The following is a 17,511-nucleotide window of genomic DNA, read 5'->3' as shown; positions in this document are numbered from 1 at the left end:
CATTGTCTTCCCCAAGCTTGTCAATAGCAGCAAGTTGGAAGTACAGATTACCCTGTTCAGAACAGAAAAGCTTTGAAGCATTTTAAAAGGGAAGAACTACTCTATAGGAAGGAAATGATTGAAAATAGAAGGGTAATCAAAGGCTTGATTGAAGAGTCAAGCAATGGTTAGTTTTGAATCTGGCAGAAAATGTTAATGTATATGTAATGTATATGTTTGAAAGCTAGTCTCTGAGCCGGTATGTTAAATTGTGGAGCAAATCAAACGAACATTCCTATAAGCCAGAGCTCACCGACCAAATGGGGTTGAGAAAAAAGTGGGGTTGGAAATTATTTTGTACTGTATATTCAAAATATGGATTAGTGAAGGAAAGGGTTCCAGTCTTAGTATCCACTGACTAGGTGAGGATTATTTTAGGTTCCAAGGCAGAATAATTAAAATTCATATGATAAAGCATTTAAGGAAAACCAAGGCATAAAATAAGCAGTGTCAGAGTATTGAGGAAGAATGCAGAGTATTCTTGGTGAGTTAAAAAAGCTCATTGTGTGACAATTTTAATTGCTATGGTATTAGAATAGATCAACAGATTCTTTGTTGCTGCAGTGCAATTGAAAGGCACCTTATTCTGTTTTTGCTTAAAGCAGTCTTATCATCCCTAACTTGCCAGTATCACCACATTACCATTTAAATCCCTGTGGAGCTGCAGTGCTTTCAGCTTCAAGATCATCCCTGAGATTGATGCACTTCTGTGACAACTCGATCGGCCACATGTAGCTGACCTCGGCTAGGATTTAATCTCAGCATGGTATTGCAATTCTCAGGTCCTTTGGTTACAGTCTGGTGAAGCAACAAAGTTGTGTAACTGTCCTTTTGTCAGTATTATAAGCTACTGTTCCTGATTCTGCTTTTCCAGCCAACCCTTTACCCTTGTAAGTATAGTCCAGGAGACCAAGCCTCTATAAAATGCCTAAAAGAAAAGACTTGTCATTTTCTTCGAAACAAACTTGGATAATATTAATTAATCCAATTAAATCCTTAGCTATTAAAATTCCACTGATGAATTAACTGAAGAGTTATCCTAAAAATCTTAAGGTGCATAATTTCAATGATGAGGTTAAACTTAGAAGGGGAATTATTTTTAGGAGATTGAATTTGAGGTTTTGTAAAGGACTGTCAGTGGCTGTGATTTTTAGCCATTTCTTATTTTGTATTCATGATATTTGAAAACGCTTCCAGGTTATATCTTGACACTTGCCTGTTGATCAGGTACTCGGCCAGAGATATGTGTGGCCAGAACTGGAAGAATCGATTTTTCAATACGAGGTTACTTGCTCCTTCAGAATTTTAATTAAAAGATTTTAACCCAAACTCCACCTGATCGGATTAGTATGGCTTTTGTGTGGCTGTAGTTGGGATTAAGATGGTAGAATTGGTCATTATTCATGATGCAGTCCATCTTTTTTTTTGTCATGTTGACTTCTACAGATGGTTATTCTCCAAGAAGTATGGATCTTAACAACTCCCTGGTCCACTCATCTGTTCCAGCAACTACTTCGTGTCTTACATCACTTTTCAATGCAAGTAAAGGAGATCTCATATCTGTTCTATCTCCTATTTCCTTATGACCATCCAGAATTCCAAACAAAGCATTGATTTTATATGAAGCATTCACTCATATGTACTTTCTCCAATCCAGTTCTCTACAATGGTGAAATCAAACACAGATTTGATAATTACTTTCTGAAGTACCTGTGTCCTTGCTGCAGGAATAATGTGAAGATTCTGATTGTGGGCTGCTTTAGCTCACCATTCCATTCCCAATCTGATCCTTTTGGCTGTTGCTGCTGTGCATTACAAGGAAGCCCAATACAAGCTCAACTTTCATCCAGGTGTGTTAAGACCATAAGACATAGGACCAGAATTAGGTCATACAACCCATCAAGCCTGCTCTGCTGTTTGATGATAGCTGATATATTTCTCTCTCAACCACATTTTACTCTTTTCCCCTGTAATCAATGATGTCATTACTAATTAAGAACCTATCAATCTCCTCTTTAAATAATACCCAATTCTTTGGTCTGCATAGTTGTCTGTGACAAAGAATTCCTCAAATTCATCATCCTCTAGCTAAAGCTGTTCCTTCTCAATTAAAGGGACGTCCCTCTATTATGAGGCTGTGTCTGATAATCCTCAACCCTCCCACAGTTGAAAACATCCTTCTTATGTCACTATCTAGGTCTCTCAATATTCGGTTCTTTTCAACGAGATTCTTCATCATTTTTCTGAATTCCAGCAAGTACAGGCCTAGAGCCATCAAATGCTCCTCATACATTAATCCTTTCATTCCCGTAATCATTCTTGTGAACCCCCTCTGGAAGCTGTCCAACGTTAGCACATCTTTTCTTAGATAAGGGGCCCAAAACTGCTCACAATACTCCAAATGTGGTCTGGCCAATGCCTTACAAAGCCACAGCATTACTTTGTTGCTTTCACAGTGTGTTCTCAACTTCAAGATGAATGCTAACATGGCATTAGCTTGCATTACTATAGGCTCAACCTGCAAGTTAACCATTGGTGAATCCTGCACTAGGACTACCAATTCATCTTGCAGCTCAGTTTTCTGAATTTATTCCCTACTAAGAAATTTGCCTTTATACCTTCTACCAAAGAGCATAGCTATACACTTCCTTACACTCTATTACATCATCTCTTTCCACTTTCTCATAATCTGTTGAAATCCATTTACAGACTCCCAGCTTCCTCAACACTACTTGCCTCTCCATCTACGTATGTTTGCTATCTATTTGTATAATCCACAAACTTTTTTTTTTGAAAACTTTTTTTATTGCATTTTTAAGTAGTTACAAAATGAAGTATGAAAAAAAATGTATATAACCCTTCCCCCCTCCCCTTAACCCCTCCCCCCTAACTGCCCTATAGAAAAAAAAGAGAAAGAAAAAAAAATCTTCTATGGGATTATCTGATCCTCCACCTTCTGAATGATTCCCAGAAATTCCAGCCACTTTTACTCTTCTTTCATGCCTGCTAGTATCCCCTTCCAATTAACTTCGGCTAACTCCTCTCTCCTACCTCTCTAGTTACCTTTCTCTACTGATACATCTGACTTTAGCTTCTCCCTCTAGCATATTGTGATCACTGGCTCCTAAGGGTTCCTTTGCCTTAAGCTTACTAATCGGATCATTCTTCAACTTGTAGATTTTTAAAATTCTCAGCATTTCTTTTTGTCTATATCAGGGCCAGGTATTTCTGTTGGTCATTATTGAGGTTCTTAATTTGCATAACTCTGCCCTATTGAGTATGTTATACAGACTTACAATGAATTACTTATCACACATTAAATTATCTTGTCTCTTCCTATCAGAGATATACCTTCTGTTCTTCTCATTCCTTCACAATAATCTCTGCACATAAAATTAACTTGCTTTCTCTCAACCCCATTCTGATGATGGGTTACAGACCTGAAATATTAATTGTTTCCATTTGCCACCTGATCTGCTCAGTGATTCAGCATTTTCTGCTTTTATTCCCTCTGGGTGTAGGTGAGTGGTAGAAATGAAGGTGATGGAGGGAAACTAGGCTGTGGAGAAATGAAATTTCTGATCAGGTGGTATGGAATCTGTGGGCTAAAAGGTTTCCTTCTATGCTGTATGGAACGTGACACAAGCTCAATCTCTCCTACCTCCGTTATCTTTGCACTCATGCTTAAAACTGACCTGCTGGCACTTTTTCCCCCAACATATGTAAGACTAATGTTCACATTATTCTACTATCTAGTTACCATCCATTTACCTGCTTCACTTATCAGCAAACTGTAGTGAATGAACAATTGGCATTAACAAAATCATCTTGTATTGCACGTTGAAATGTCTGTGACTGTCCTGGACTTTCTATGAATTAAAATTGCTTCCCCTTAGAGAGAAATTAAAAAGTCAATAACTAATAAAATAGCCTTTTCTATTTTCAGGTTCTTCGAACCTGTATATGGGAGCATTTGTTGATTGAGACCTGGACGTCGTTATGAAAGGTAAAAGAAACCTGCCGATGCTGCAAATTTGAAATAAAAACACAAAATGCTGCAAACATTTAGCAGGTCATACAGTATGTATGGTCAGCATTTCAGATCCAGGACCCTGAATCAAAATGAGTGCTTGGTGCACAATTGAGGGAAGGATAGCAATATAGGGAAAATCAGTTCAGGAGTATATTCAATACAAAATGTAGTGGTACTAGAAAGTTAGCGAACCCTGAAGAATTTTCTCTATTACTAAAATGTGATCAGATCTTCAGATAGATCCTAAAACTAGATGAAGAGAGACCAATTAAATAAACAACACAAAACATTATACTTGTTCATTAATTGATAGAGGAAATAATCCAATTTTACAGGTATTTGTTGGAAAAAGTATGTGAACCTTTGCTTTCAGTAACTGGTGTCACCCACTTGTACAGCAATAACTTCACCCAAAAATTTCCATTAGCTGTTGATCAGTCATGCACATCAACTTGGAGGAATTTTAGGCCATTCCTCCTTACAAAATCGCTTCAAATTTGGGTTATTTGTGGGCTACTTGTATGAACTGCTTACTTCAGGTCTTTCCACAACTTTTCTATAGGATTAAGGTGAGGAATTTGACACGGCTATCCCAAAAAATGAATTTTCTTCTTTTTCAACCATTCTGTTGTTGATTTACTCTTATATTTTGGACCACTGTCTTGTTGCATTATCCAATTTTCTATTAGCTTCAGGAGACAGACTGCTACCCTGAAATATCCCTGTAAAATGTCTTGATACAATTTTGAATTCATTGTTCCTTCAATGCTTGCAAGCTGTCCGGGCCCTGAGGCAGCAAAACAGCCCCAAACTATGATGCTCCTTCCAACATGTTTTAGAGTTAACATGAGGTTTTGGTGTTGGTCTACAGTGCCTTTTTTTTTACCTCCAAACATAGCAATGTGCATTTCTGCCAAAAAGTTCAATTTCTGTCTCATTTGTCCACAGGACATTGTTCCAGAAGTGCTGTCGAACATCCAGGTGGTCTTTTGCAAATTAGAGATGCGCAACAATGCTTTTTTTTTTCAGAGAGCAGTGATTTGCTCTGTGGTGTCCTTCCATGAACACCATTCCTGTTCTGTGTTTTTCTTACAGTAGACAGAGACTTTAGCAAGTTCTAGAGATTTCTGCAGGTTTTTTGCTGTTACCCTTGAGTTCTTCTTCACCTCCTTCAGGATTGCCGTTGTGCTCTTGGTGTAATCCTTGCATGAAGCCCACTTCTAGGGAGAGTAGAAACAATACTCCATTTGCAGACAACTTCTCTTACTGTGGACTGTTGAACACTCAGGTCTTTAGAAGTGGCTTTGTAGCCTTTTCCAGCTTTATTGTAGCTTTGCAATTCTTCTTCTTACGAACCCCGTAACTGGGTTACTTACCAGTAAAGATAGAGACGTCCGTTGGAGTGTGGTGATACTATTTTTAACAGTATTTATTAGTAAAAATACACAACAAATAATATGAATGCAAATATACAGATAATACACGTCATCAATACTAAACCTAAAAGTGTGGGTATAATAATAATCAATAAGAAATAAGCTCTAGGGGATAATGAATTGTCCAATGGAAATCTAAAGTTCATTTCAGTTCACACAGGCTGCTGTCATTTGTTTGTCACTGTGTTGCAATTGTTGGAGCAAGAGAGAGAGATAGGAGAATGGGAACAGTTACCGCTACGGGTTTTGCCAACCTTCCTTTATGATTTCGATCCATTGGTGTCTCATTGGTGTGGCTGTTCAAGTGTGACCTCTCCTTTAGCTAAGCTGTTCTTCCGTGATGAGCCCGCCACCCAGGCGAGGGAGGATGCACACGAGCTCCCAACGGCTTTCGCTATAAAACGCTGTCACTGGATTTCTAGCGTTTCTCCTGGTGTGTCTAAGGGGTGTTCCCGAGACCTGTCTTTTATCCTCACTCACGGGGTCTCAGATGTCAATCAGGTTGGGATGATGCAATCCTTCAACCAGACCACTCTGGTTGTCCCCTGAGTGGTTTCAATGAATAGTGCAGTACTCAATACACAATTCCTTCTCCAAGAGACAATAGCAGTAATCAGTGGTTCCGTTCCGCTTCTGTCAGGAGACATTCCACCTTGCTGTGTATTCTGCGTCTCTCTCTCTCTCATTAGTGACATGATGTGTATCTCTCTCATTTCCTGGGTCTCAGACCCAAAATAATAGCGATCCTGCGATTCTCAAAAAGTGGGGGGGGACTTTGCACCCTTCGGCCCATCAGAGTTGCTCCACATTTATAACACCCCCATCCTTCTAAGGATTTTTACCTCAGGTAAAAATTAACTAATACAGAGTCTTACAGAATTTCAGAATCTAACACAATACAAAAGAGTTTTTTTTCACTACAGAGTAATACAGTTATACATTCAAGTTAGCACCTAAACAGTTTGTGATTACATTGTCACTTCCTTTAGTATCTTAATATCTTGTACCTTAATAATTTCCTGTAGCATCAGACTCCAATTTAATAACCACCTATTTTTATTCCTTCTCTTCAGCAAAACAAAACTAAAGAGTTGTGATCTTAGCTTACGTGTATATTACAAAAGTTTATGCAAATACTAATCTTTATTTTACTTTCAAACTTAACAGTCAATTTTCCATGGTGTTGTCTTTATTATTCACATGCTTAGTCAAAATCCCTTAAAACCGGATCCTGTTATTTAAAGTGGCATCCCGTCAACCCTCAACCCTTTTCCAGTTAACTCCCACGTGGTTAGCTTGCTTACCCGTGTGGAATAGGCTTTTGCATGCTCCTTTCATAGGAATTATTTTATCAACAATGTTTTCCAAACTTAGCCCATTTTCTGAACTTACACACAATTCTTTATTTTTAAGCAAGTTGTTAGTTTTATCTTCAGGACCCTTCATTCTATTAGTTTTCAGTTTAATATCTGCAAATGATCCCTCTTTGTCCAAACAACATTTCAAATTCTGCCTCTTCGCAGCACACCCTTGAATAACATTAGTGGGTGGGGCACCTTTACATTCCAAATCAAACTGTAATTGATTCGCAGGCACCTTGGTAACAAGCCATTGTCCCTGCAGCCTGGTTACTGCTTCTGACACCAAACCAGACTTTAAATTTTCTTCATTCAATTTAGGAACTACACTTTTCCCTTTCCCTTCAAAAATAATATCCACATCACCACCTTTTATCTCCTCACTAACTTTTAACACACCTTCGAACACAAACAACTGGGAATTCTCACTTCCCACTATTACCAAGGTTAACTCTTTCTTCACTGAACCAAGTCCACCTGACCCAAAAGGACTGCATTCCTTTTTAACTGAATCAAATACCTTAGACTTTTCCTGAGCTTCATTACTAGGTTCAGTATCACGTGCATCCACATCTTGAACACACTCAAATGGGACATCTGCCTCTTCCAGGCTTTCAATACCCGTCCCTTTTCAAATTCTAAATTCCCCTGATCCTCCCAGTTACTCTCTGGGCAACTCCCTTCCGGAGTAAACTCAACCCTGCGAGCTGAAACAACCTCATCTGCCAACCCAACAGACTCTATCAAGGCAATGGCAACCTTTTCATCTAGGACTGCCCTCATTTTATTATCGGGAACACCTTTAAAATTTTCAGCTTCTTCAAACAGTTCTGTCAAGCCAGACAGATCATCCATGTCCAACCCTGGACCTTTTAACAGCCTTATCGGTTTCCCATTTTTACTCCGTGCCTCTATAAATTTCCTCCTGGTTAAGGGTAGGTCTACTTCCTCTCCTTTACTCTCTTTCACCTCCCTGCTCTCCAATTTACAACCCTCTAGCCCCTCTTGGTACAGGGTCAGTAAAAACAACTCAGCCAAATCGATACTGGCCTGAATTAAACTGGTCTCTTTCTCAGCTGTCTTTCTCGACATGCTGCGAGTGATCGCACATGCAGGATAGATTTTCAAATCTAAGAGCGTGTCCTCAACACTTACGGGCTGGCTCGTCAGCTTCATGACTGACCAAACCTCACCTCTGGCTAAATCATTACCCAGAAGGACGTCTACGTCAGTTCTCAGAAATTCTGATCGCACCCCTATTTCAACTGGTCCAGATACCAGCTCACAATTTATAATGATCCTATGCAAAGGCACCACTTCTGTCCCTTTTCCTATGCCTCTCAAAGCTACCTCTCCAGTCTTGGGACCAAAATCTAGTACCTTACTGCGAATCAATGACTGCTCAACTCCAGTGTCTCTCCAGATCCGCACTGGAACTGGTGTTTCTCCCCCTTTCACAGACACTGTCCCTTCTGAAAAAAATTTCTCACGCCCCTCTCATATTCTATCTACCTGGGGCTTTCTCATCAATTTATTGATCAACACAATACACCCTGTAGGGACCGCTGCTTTCCCTTTTCCTGCCTCCTTCCTCGGAGCAAAGCACTTAGATGCAATATGACCCACCTTTCCACAATTAAAACAGGTCAAGCCAGGACCCCTCCTGCCATCTTGCCTTTCTTCCTCCTTATTTTTACCACTAGCTCCCGGCTGAATATCTGCCTCAGCCAGCGGGCTTTCTCTACTGTTCCCACGGTCTTTCTGGTAACTCATATTCAAGGAAAACTTTGTCTTGTGGGTTAGGGCATATTTATCTGCGAACCAAGCAAATTCGGATATGGACTTATTCGGCTTCTCATTCAAATACATCCAGATATCATCCAAAACACAAACTTTAAGTTCCTCAATCAGAATCAACTCCCTTAAATGCCGAAAATCTTCTTCCACCATTTCTGCTGCACACCAACGATCCAAGAGCACACCCTTCTCATAGGTGACTCACTGCCACCTTTTCAAAATGCAAGAAATAACTATCAACATCCGTCTCCTTGAACGGAGGTACTAACCTAAACTCCCTATTAACATTAAATCTCTCCTCTCGGTCTGACCCTTGAGCTCTTCGCTCTTGCCTTAACTTCTCCACGTCCAGCTCATGTTGCCTCTGTTTCTCCTTCTCCTCATACTCCCTCTGCTTTTCAGCTGTTTCTGTCTCCTTTTCAGCTGCTTCCAGCTGTTTTAACTTAATTTCATGCTCCCTCTGCTTTTCAGCTCTTTCCTTCTCCTTTTCAGCTGCTTCCAGCTGTTTTAACCTAATTTCATGTTCCAACCTTAATTTTTCCAACTCTAACTGAGCCATACCACCAGCTGGTACCTTTTCAGGGATATTTTCCAATACCTCAGCCGAAAACACATTCTTCACAATATAATACTGAATTATGGCCCTCCGCACCTCCCGCTTTTTCATTGACAACCTCACCTCTGCAAGATTTAGTCCTTTCGCAATATTTATCAAGTCCGACTTTGTGGCTGCCTCTAGCGTCTCCGGAGTCAGGTTTTTTATAAATTTGTCTACGTCCATCTTTGCTGGTTTCCTATCTGGATACCCGCACAACCAGATCCAAGTTTTGACTTAAAAGCCTGATTTACTGGCCCTCCAATTTGGTATCAAATTTCGAGACGAGGCCCCAAGTTGTTACGAACCCCGTAACTGGGTTACTTACCAGCAAAGATAGAGATGTCCATTGGGGTCTGGTGATACTATTTTTAACAGTATTTTTTAGTAAAATACACAAAAAATAATATCAATGCAAATATACAGATAATATATGTCGTCAATACTAAACCTAAAAGTGTGGGTATAATAATAATCAAGAAATAAGCTCTATCGTTGTCTAGGGATAATGAATTGTCCGATGGAAATCTAAAGTTCATTTCAGTTCACACAGGCTGCCATCGTTTGTTTGTCGCTGTGTTGCAATTGCTGGAGAGAGAGAGAGAGAGAGAGAGAGAGAGAGAGATAGGAGAATGGGAACAGTTACCGCTACGGGTTTTGCCAACCTTCCTTTATGATTTTGATCCATCAGTGTCTCGCTGGTGTGGCCGTTCAAGTGTGGCCTCTCCTTTAGCTAAACTGTTCTTCCGTGATGAGCCCGCCACCCAGGCAAGGGAGGACACACACGAGCTCCCAACGGCTTTCGCTATAAAACGCTGTCACTGGATTTCTAGAGTCTCTCCTGGTGCGTCTAAGGGGTTGTTCCCCAGACCCGTCGTTTATCGTCACTCACGGGGTCTCAGATGTCAATCAGTTTGGGATGATGCAATCCCTCAACCAGACCACTCTGGTTGTCCCCTGAGTGGTTTCAATGAATAGTGTAGTACTCAATACACAATTCCTTCCCCAAGAGACAATAGCTGTAATCAGTGGTTCCATTCCGCTTCTGTCAGGAGACATTCCACCTTGCTGTGTATTCTGCGTCTCTCTCTCTCTCATTAGTGACATGATGTGCCTCTCTCTCATTTCTTAGGTCTCAGACCCGAAATAATAGTGATTCTGTGATTCTCAAAAGGGGGGGGGGGGGACTTTGCACCTTTTGGCCCATCTGCGTTGCTCCACATTCGTAACATTCTAATGTCCTCTGAAATTGTTTTGATTGAGGCATGGTGCACATAAACAGATCTTTCTGAGCAGGCTCTGTCAGTGACCTGACGTTGTGTGTCTTTTTTGTAGAGCAGGGCACCTCTACAACCCACACCTCCAATCTCATCTCATTGATGGCAAACCTGACTCCAAACTGTTTTTGTAGAAGGTATTAACGTAGAGGTTCACATACTTTTTCCAACAAATACATGTAATTTTGGATAATTTTTCTCAACAAATAAATGAACAAGTATAATGTTTATTGTGTTATTTATTTAATTGAGTTCTCTTTATCTCATTTCAGGGCTTACTTGAAGATCTCTTCACATTTTAGGTCATATTTATGGAGTAATAGAGAAAACTTTGCAGGGTTCACAACTTTTTAACAGCACTGTATAATGTTTATTTTCTCACTATTTTGATTCATGTGCTGTGTTTGTTTTGCACTTTGGCCTGAGAGGAATGCTGTTTCATTTGGCTATATTCATGTATTGTTGAAAGATAATTAAACTTGAATTTGATTTGTTTTGAGATGTAAGGCTATGTTGGTACTGAGATTTTGAAGGGACTTTTCCCGAATTGCTGACTGTTTATGTCCTTACCCAAACTCTGCCTGACATGCTGAGTATTCTCCAGCAATGTTTGTGTGTTGCTTGCATTCAATGTGAGTAGGCATCCCTAAATTTACTGTACGGACACAAGAGACTTAAAATGCTGGATAAAGCCCAATACCAACTGGAGGAACAATGCATAAACACAAGGGACTCTGCATATACTGGAAATCCAGAGCAGCACACAATATACTGGAGGAATTCAGCAGGTCAGGCAGCATCTATGGAGAGAAGTTAACAGTGGGCATTTTGGACTGTGACCCTTCATTGGGACTTGAAAGGTAGGGGATAGAAGGCAGAATAAGAAGGTGGGAGAGGGGAAAGAGAACAAACTGGCAGCTGACAGGTGAAACCAGGTGAGGCGAAGGTTGTTGGGTTATAGTGGGAAATGATGTAGGTAGTTTAAAAGGATTAAATTATTTGTCACATGGACATCAAAATATAGAAATATGCAGTGACTAAGACATCATTTTGTTTTCATGACCAACACAATCTAAGGATTGTACTGGGATAACGAACAAGAACTGCCATACTTCCGGCTCCTTTGTAGCATCCTTACAAGTCACTAACTGTATGTTTTTGGAATGTGGGAGAAAACCCGAGCCACCAAAGAAAACCTACATGGTCACTGGGAGAATCCTTACAGACAAGGGCAGGAAATAATCCCCATGATAAAATCCGGTGCAGAAAAGCGAACGTACTAACCACAATGATACCATGCTGCTCACGGAAGCTAGAAGGTGACAGGTGGATGAAGTAAAGGGTTAAAGAAGAAGAAACCTGATAGGAGAGGACAGTGGACCATGGGTGAAAGGGAAGGAGAAGCGGCACGAGAAGAAGGTGATGGGCATATGAGGAAAAGGGAAGAAATAAAAGCTTTCATAGAGTCAGAATATGAGGTGTTGTCTCTCTGTCCTTAGTGTGGCCGCATTGTGGCACTAGAGGAGAGAATAGACCAACAATAAACAGACCTGGCAGATTCACAGGTGAAGTGTAAACTCACCTGAAAGAACTATTCGGGGTCTTGAATGGTGGTGATGAAGGAGATGCAGGGACAGGTGTAACATCTTCACTCCATTGGCCACATAAGGCAGGATTTTCCAGTGGCCATCCATTTCAATTCATCTTCCCATTCTCATTCTGACATGTCCTCATATTCTCCAACCTGATGGCATGAAAATCAATTTCTCTAACTTCCAGTAATTTTAACATCTGTGGAAAATCAAAGGGAAAGAAAAGGTGTGCTTAATCAACTGTTATCTGCTTCTGCTTCCCATCACTTCTTATTTTGTCTTCTTCCCGCTTCATTTCCAGTCCTGATGCAGCGATTTGGCCCAATGTGTAAAATGCTTATTCCTCACCATCGACGCTGCCTGACCTGCTGAGTTCCTCCAGTCTATTGTATGTGTTAGAAGAGCCACACCTTGTATTTTGTCTGTTTTGTCTAAAACACAATGCCATTAATATTGTTTCCAAATTTTATAGGTCAGCTCAATTCTCTTTGTTGTTCTTTATCCCTCTTCCCATTTCTCCTCATTCTGAACCTTCAGTACCTCCATTTTTGATTCCCAGCCCAGTCTCTTTCCAGCCCATCCTAGTCTTCCCCCCTTCACCCATCTTTGTCTCCTCCCTGCTTCTCTATCATCCAGCTTCACACATTCCCACCCCCTTCTGGTTCTAACTATTGTTCATCTCTGCCTTCTCTAATGATTCCCATTCCCGTTAACAGATTAGCAGGAACTCAGCACTTATCTCCCCCCAGATGTCTCATGTATCCTCACTCCCCTTTCCCTTCCCTTTGCTCCATCTGCTTTTCTCCTCCTGTCTCTCTTTGCCATCTGTCATTCACCAGTTGCATTCTACTATTTCCAGTGCTGCTCACCTCCCCTACCTAGCACCTATCTACCTGTTAACTTTCCCCTGATCTCCATCCACTAATCACCTCAGATTCCTTTCGTGACACTCCCCTTCTTTCTGTGCTGGTCACCTTGTCTTTCCTCTCTCAGTCTGGATGCAGGGTTTTGACCTGAAACATCATCAATTCCTTTCCTTCCACGGATGCTGCTCGACCTGCTGAGTTCTTCCAGAGAAACTGTGCACATTGATTTGTTGTGATCACGATGCTTCAATACAACGATGGACACTGGAGAGAGTTGCAGCTCTGGTAATTTGATCAGAAGGCGTGTTTAAGTTGAAGTTCCTATTAATTACAAAAGGAACATGTGAAGGCAATAAAAGCTCTAAAGAATCAATTATATTTTGAAATCGAGCCTGAGTACATTTGTTTTGATAATATTTATCAATATTGTGGGTAGGTAATTTGTTCAATATTTGCTGTTGCGTGTGGATTCAGATCAAAAGCACAGATTTTCTGCTTGTCGGATTCATTTAAATATATCAACTAAGCTTTTAGTAGAAAAGGTGCTTTCAGTAGAGTGATTAATCTTTTGGATTATGCAACAAGACACTTGTATAAAATGACAAAGGATACTGGGGAGAAACACTGAAATGGGATAAAGATTGATAACCTCGCTGTGGAGCTAGATTGTAGGAAGGATATCGAGAATTTGGAGAGGATGCTGAAGAGGTTTTCCCAGGTTTGAAATCTCTAATATCAGACACCTTTAAGGTGAGAGGGAGTAATTTCAAAGGAGATGTGAGGTGCAAGTTATGACACAGAATGGTGGCTGCAATATGCTGCTTGGGATTGTGGTAGAGAGAGATACACTCAACACCTTTAAGGAATGTTTTGATAGGCACATGGAAGTGAGGAAAATGGGACATTCAGCAGGCAGAAGGGATTAGTTTAGTTTGCCATTTAATTACTAATTTAACTGGTTCAGCACAACATTGTGGGCGAAAGGGCCTGTTCCTGTGCTGTGCTCTTCTGTGCTCAGTGTTGTATTAGTGACAGACGAACAGAAAACACCATCTGTGCTGAGAGTTCCAGGTCTGCGATAAACACAAAATGACTTTCAGCTGATTCGCAAACTGGTTTCACAACTAAACTCAGCTATCAATGCAATTTAAGTAACGGGGTACTATTCAGTATGTTCTCTCTCAAATCTATTGAAGTTATTTCTGATTCCCACTGAAAGAAGGTATATAGTTCATCTCTACATCATAACTACACTTTCTATTCTTAGTATTACTGTTTCAGTACAATGCCAGATACAAGTGTATATCTCAGAAGGTTGCTGCACTGATCTTTGAAAGGTAATGGAAGGAATTTAATATTTTGGCTGCAGTAGAGATTCTGGTTATATATGATTTAGTCAGATGTTTGGCTGCAACTGACTTAATAACATCATACATTACCTCTGTTTCCCGTGTTCAGCACCGCATATCCGTGGGCTCTTGCCACAACACCTCTGTCACCTAGACATCTTAAAATCACATACCTTCAATGCAACCATGCACATGCATACAATTGCACATAAACATTTGCACGCTCACATACCATGTCTGCACTAGCACAACAGTATGCACGTATTTATGCATGTGCACTCACCGCATATGCACTTACAGGGGTGTGCACATATATGCTTACATACTCATGCACTGTCAGTTCTGTAGCTTTGTTCTTGACCTCAAGACGTTCTGAAGAACTTTAAACCCAAGATATGCGATTGTGCTCTTATATGGAAAGTACCACTTCCATGCATGCAGTACAAGTTTCCACAAATAGCCAGGATGTAGGGACTACCAGATGGTCTGTTTTATTTTCTGGTGTACACAGCATATATTGGAATTCATAAAGAGGAATTACTTAGAGAGCTGAAGTTGTTGATATGTTCAAAGAATTCCCAGGAATGTCTAACACACAGCATTCCCTACCTCCCAGAGTTTTGGTTGGCCAAGTAGTGTGTGAATTCTCATCCTATAGTAAATCTTTCACTATTTTACAAGTATTTCAGTATCTCTGGTTCAGTAGGCTGGCTTTATTATAATAATAACAACAAATCACCTCACAAAGAGAGTGCTTTGGTCACGATTAATTAATTTCCAACATCTGGCTTAAATGCTTCCCCTCTAATTATGGTATATGGAAAGGAAATTAAATTGATTTTGGAGCTCATCTAGATTCATGTTAACACGTGCAGTAATGTTTGGACACAAATGCCGCAGTAATATTTCTCTTTCAATTGCATAACATTCCTGCACGATCACTTTCGGTGCTGACTAAGTCTCTGGAGAATGCACTGCTTCCATGGGGATAAATAAGATTGAGCTGCAGCCTACAAGAGTTTGAATGGAAAAATACACTTAATCTAATTCTAATGCTTGAGGAATATTTTTTTTCCCAGATAAAGCTGTATGAAACGAAAGATAAGGCAGATTTATCAGCAGAATGTGTCACATAGGAAACAGCACACAAAGCATTTCAGGATGAAACTGCAATGCTTTGTCTTAAAACAGTGGGAAGCAGCTAACAATAATCTTCTGCTTGTCTGAGAGAGGCCTTTTAGAAATACTGTCAGTAATTTTATTTTTCAGTAGTTTGACATTGCTAAAACTTATAACTGATTACAGTCATATTGTTTGGACTGACTGTGGGGACATTACTGATATCTGGCTGGTGCCCAGACACCATGAGCAAGTGGAAAATCTACACATCGCTTTTAGTTCAGAATCATCTCTAGTGACCGTTCTGAAAGCTCAAAGGAAAAACAAAACCAAGCTTTTCAAAAACTGTCAACTCCACAAACCGAAATTTTCTGACCAGCATTTCCTTGGGATGGCTTTATATTAAGTCAGTAGTTCATTTCTTTCTTCATCAAAAAGTGTGGTTATTCTTTCTGCTTTGCTGAGTGCAGTTGACAATTTAAATGGTGGGTTTTTATATAGTATATAACTTTGATAATCTCATACTAATTCTGCCAAAGGAACATTTCATGGATGTCACAAAGCTGAAATAAAAAAAAAACACAAAATGCTGCATATACTTGCAGTTAAGCAGCTCCTCTGCTGAAAACAGAAGTGTTTTAGCTTTTCTTGTACATTGAAACACGTTGTGAAGTGCATCGTTTGTGTCAAATCAAATCAGCGAGGATTGTGCTGGGCAGCCCACAAGTGTCACCATACTTCCAACGGTAATGCCCAGCACGCTCACAACTCACTAACCCTAACGATATCTCTTTGGAATAAAACTGAAGCACCTAAGGAGGTTAGAGGGAGAATGTATACACTCTTTATAGACAGTGGTGAGAATCGAACACCAATCCTATCGCTGGTTATGGGAAGTTTTCAGAGTATTAACATATAGTTTGAAGTCTGATGTAAAAAATATAAATGAAGGTTTCTTATTGCTGTATTTGCATTTATGGATATAAAATTTGCTGTAAGTTAACAGAAGATTTATGATAAAGAAATCATAATGAGATTATCATAAATCTCTATGAGATTTGGTATTATTAGTAAACCAGAATGCTGTAAAGACTGTACAAATTTGTCAATGCTTTGGGTTATCTCTGTGAATGTTTCTATTTTGTGACTCCTTCTGTCCAACAGTATTTAGAGTGGATTTTCTTGTTTGTTTGTATATTTAAAGTTAATAGTTATATATTTGCTTATGTGTGATTCCCTGGCTTTGTTAGCATTTGTTTAGTGTTTCTGTTTTTGTTTGTGTCCAATAAAAATAAAAAAAAGTTTTAAAAAATCCTATTGCTGGTGCTGTAAACTGTTACGCAAATCACTACCCTATCTGGACTTAATGTTTCAGATAACTAAACTTTCACTAGCATCCTGGCAGACATGTTCTGTCAAATGCATAATAAAACTCAGAATCCGGTTTAATATCACTGGTATATGTCATGAAATTTGTTCACTTACTGTTTGTAAAGCTCCCCACGCTGTGCTCCAGTTTATAGCATTCCAAACTTTGCTGTGGATTTTATTATCAGTAGTCACACCATGCACAAAACAGCATACATTATCACTTTTAAAGCAATATGTTGAATACCGTGAAATTAGTGTTGGTTCTGGATATTTGATTGGAAGTCATTCATTTATATCTTTTGAAAAAACTTAAAAGTTTTAAAACTTTGGCACAGCAAGTAACTTTGGGATGAAGCTGACTGAACCCCAGCTTTCACTACTGGGTTCAATACCTGCACAATTGTAGAGCTGAGGAAATCAAGATGCAATGTTACATTGTGTTAAATGGAGCTATACCCATTGGAGTTTAGAAGAATGAGAGCTCATCTTAGTGAAGTGTCTTAAATTCAGAAAGGGATCCACAGGGCAGAAGCTCAGATTTTATTGCAGACACAATATTCTGGTACAAATATCATAGCATTCTCAAATGGCTTTGATCACTTCGAGCTGAGAGGAGGAGAAACCCTTTCACATGCAGATTTGTTAAAATATGGAATTCTAACCTCAACAGGCAGGTGGA

The 17,511-nt window shown here is 39.8% G+C and overlaps 1 protein-coding gene across 8 annotated transcripts in view; it reads left to right on the top strand.

Moving 5' to 3' along the window:
* LOC132378375 (uncharacterized) overlaps positions 1 to 13,379 on the top strand; it is a 240,158-nt gene extending 226,779 nt beyond the window's left edge. For 7 of the 8 annotated variants that reach the window (XM_059945247.1, XM_059945252.1, XM_059945248.1 and 4 more), the window contains 4 exons: positions 1,486 to 1,581; positions 1,697 to 1,889; positions 3,986 to 4,045; positions 12,665 to 13,379. In XM_059945247.1, coding sequence (XP_059801230.1) covers positions 1,486 to 1,581; positions 1,697 to 1,889; positions 3,986 to 4,019 — 323 coding nt within the window. In that variant the 3' untranslated portion in view covers positions 4,020 to 4,045; positions 12,665 to 13,379. The remainder of the gene's footprint in view (positions 1 to 1,485; positions 1,582 to 1,696; positions 1,890 to 3,985; positions 4,046 to 12,664) is intronic. The other variant, XR_009507008.1, reaches the window with a different exon arrangement.
* The last annotated feature ends 4,132 nt before the right edge of the window (positions 13,380 to 17,511 follow it).

This window comes from Hypanus sabinus, chromosome 20 (genome assembly GCF_030144855.1).
Source record: "Hypanus sabinus isolate sHypSab1 chromosome 20, sHypSab1.hap1, whole genome shotgun sequence".
Taxonomy (NCBI): domain Eukaryota; kingdom Metazoa; phylum Chordata; class Chondrichthyes; order Myliobatiformes; family Dasyatidae; genus Hypanus; species Hypanus sabinus.
Note: the sequence above shows the minus strand (reverse complement) of the source record. Positions and strands in the feature narration are given on the sequence as shown.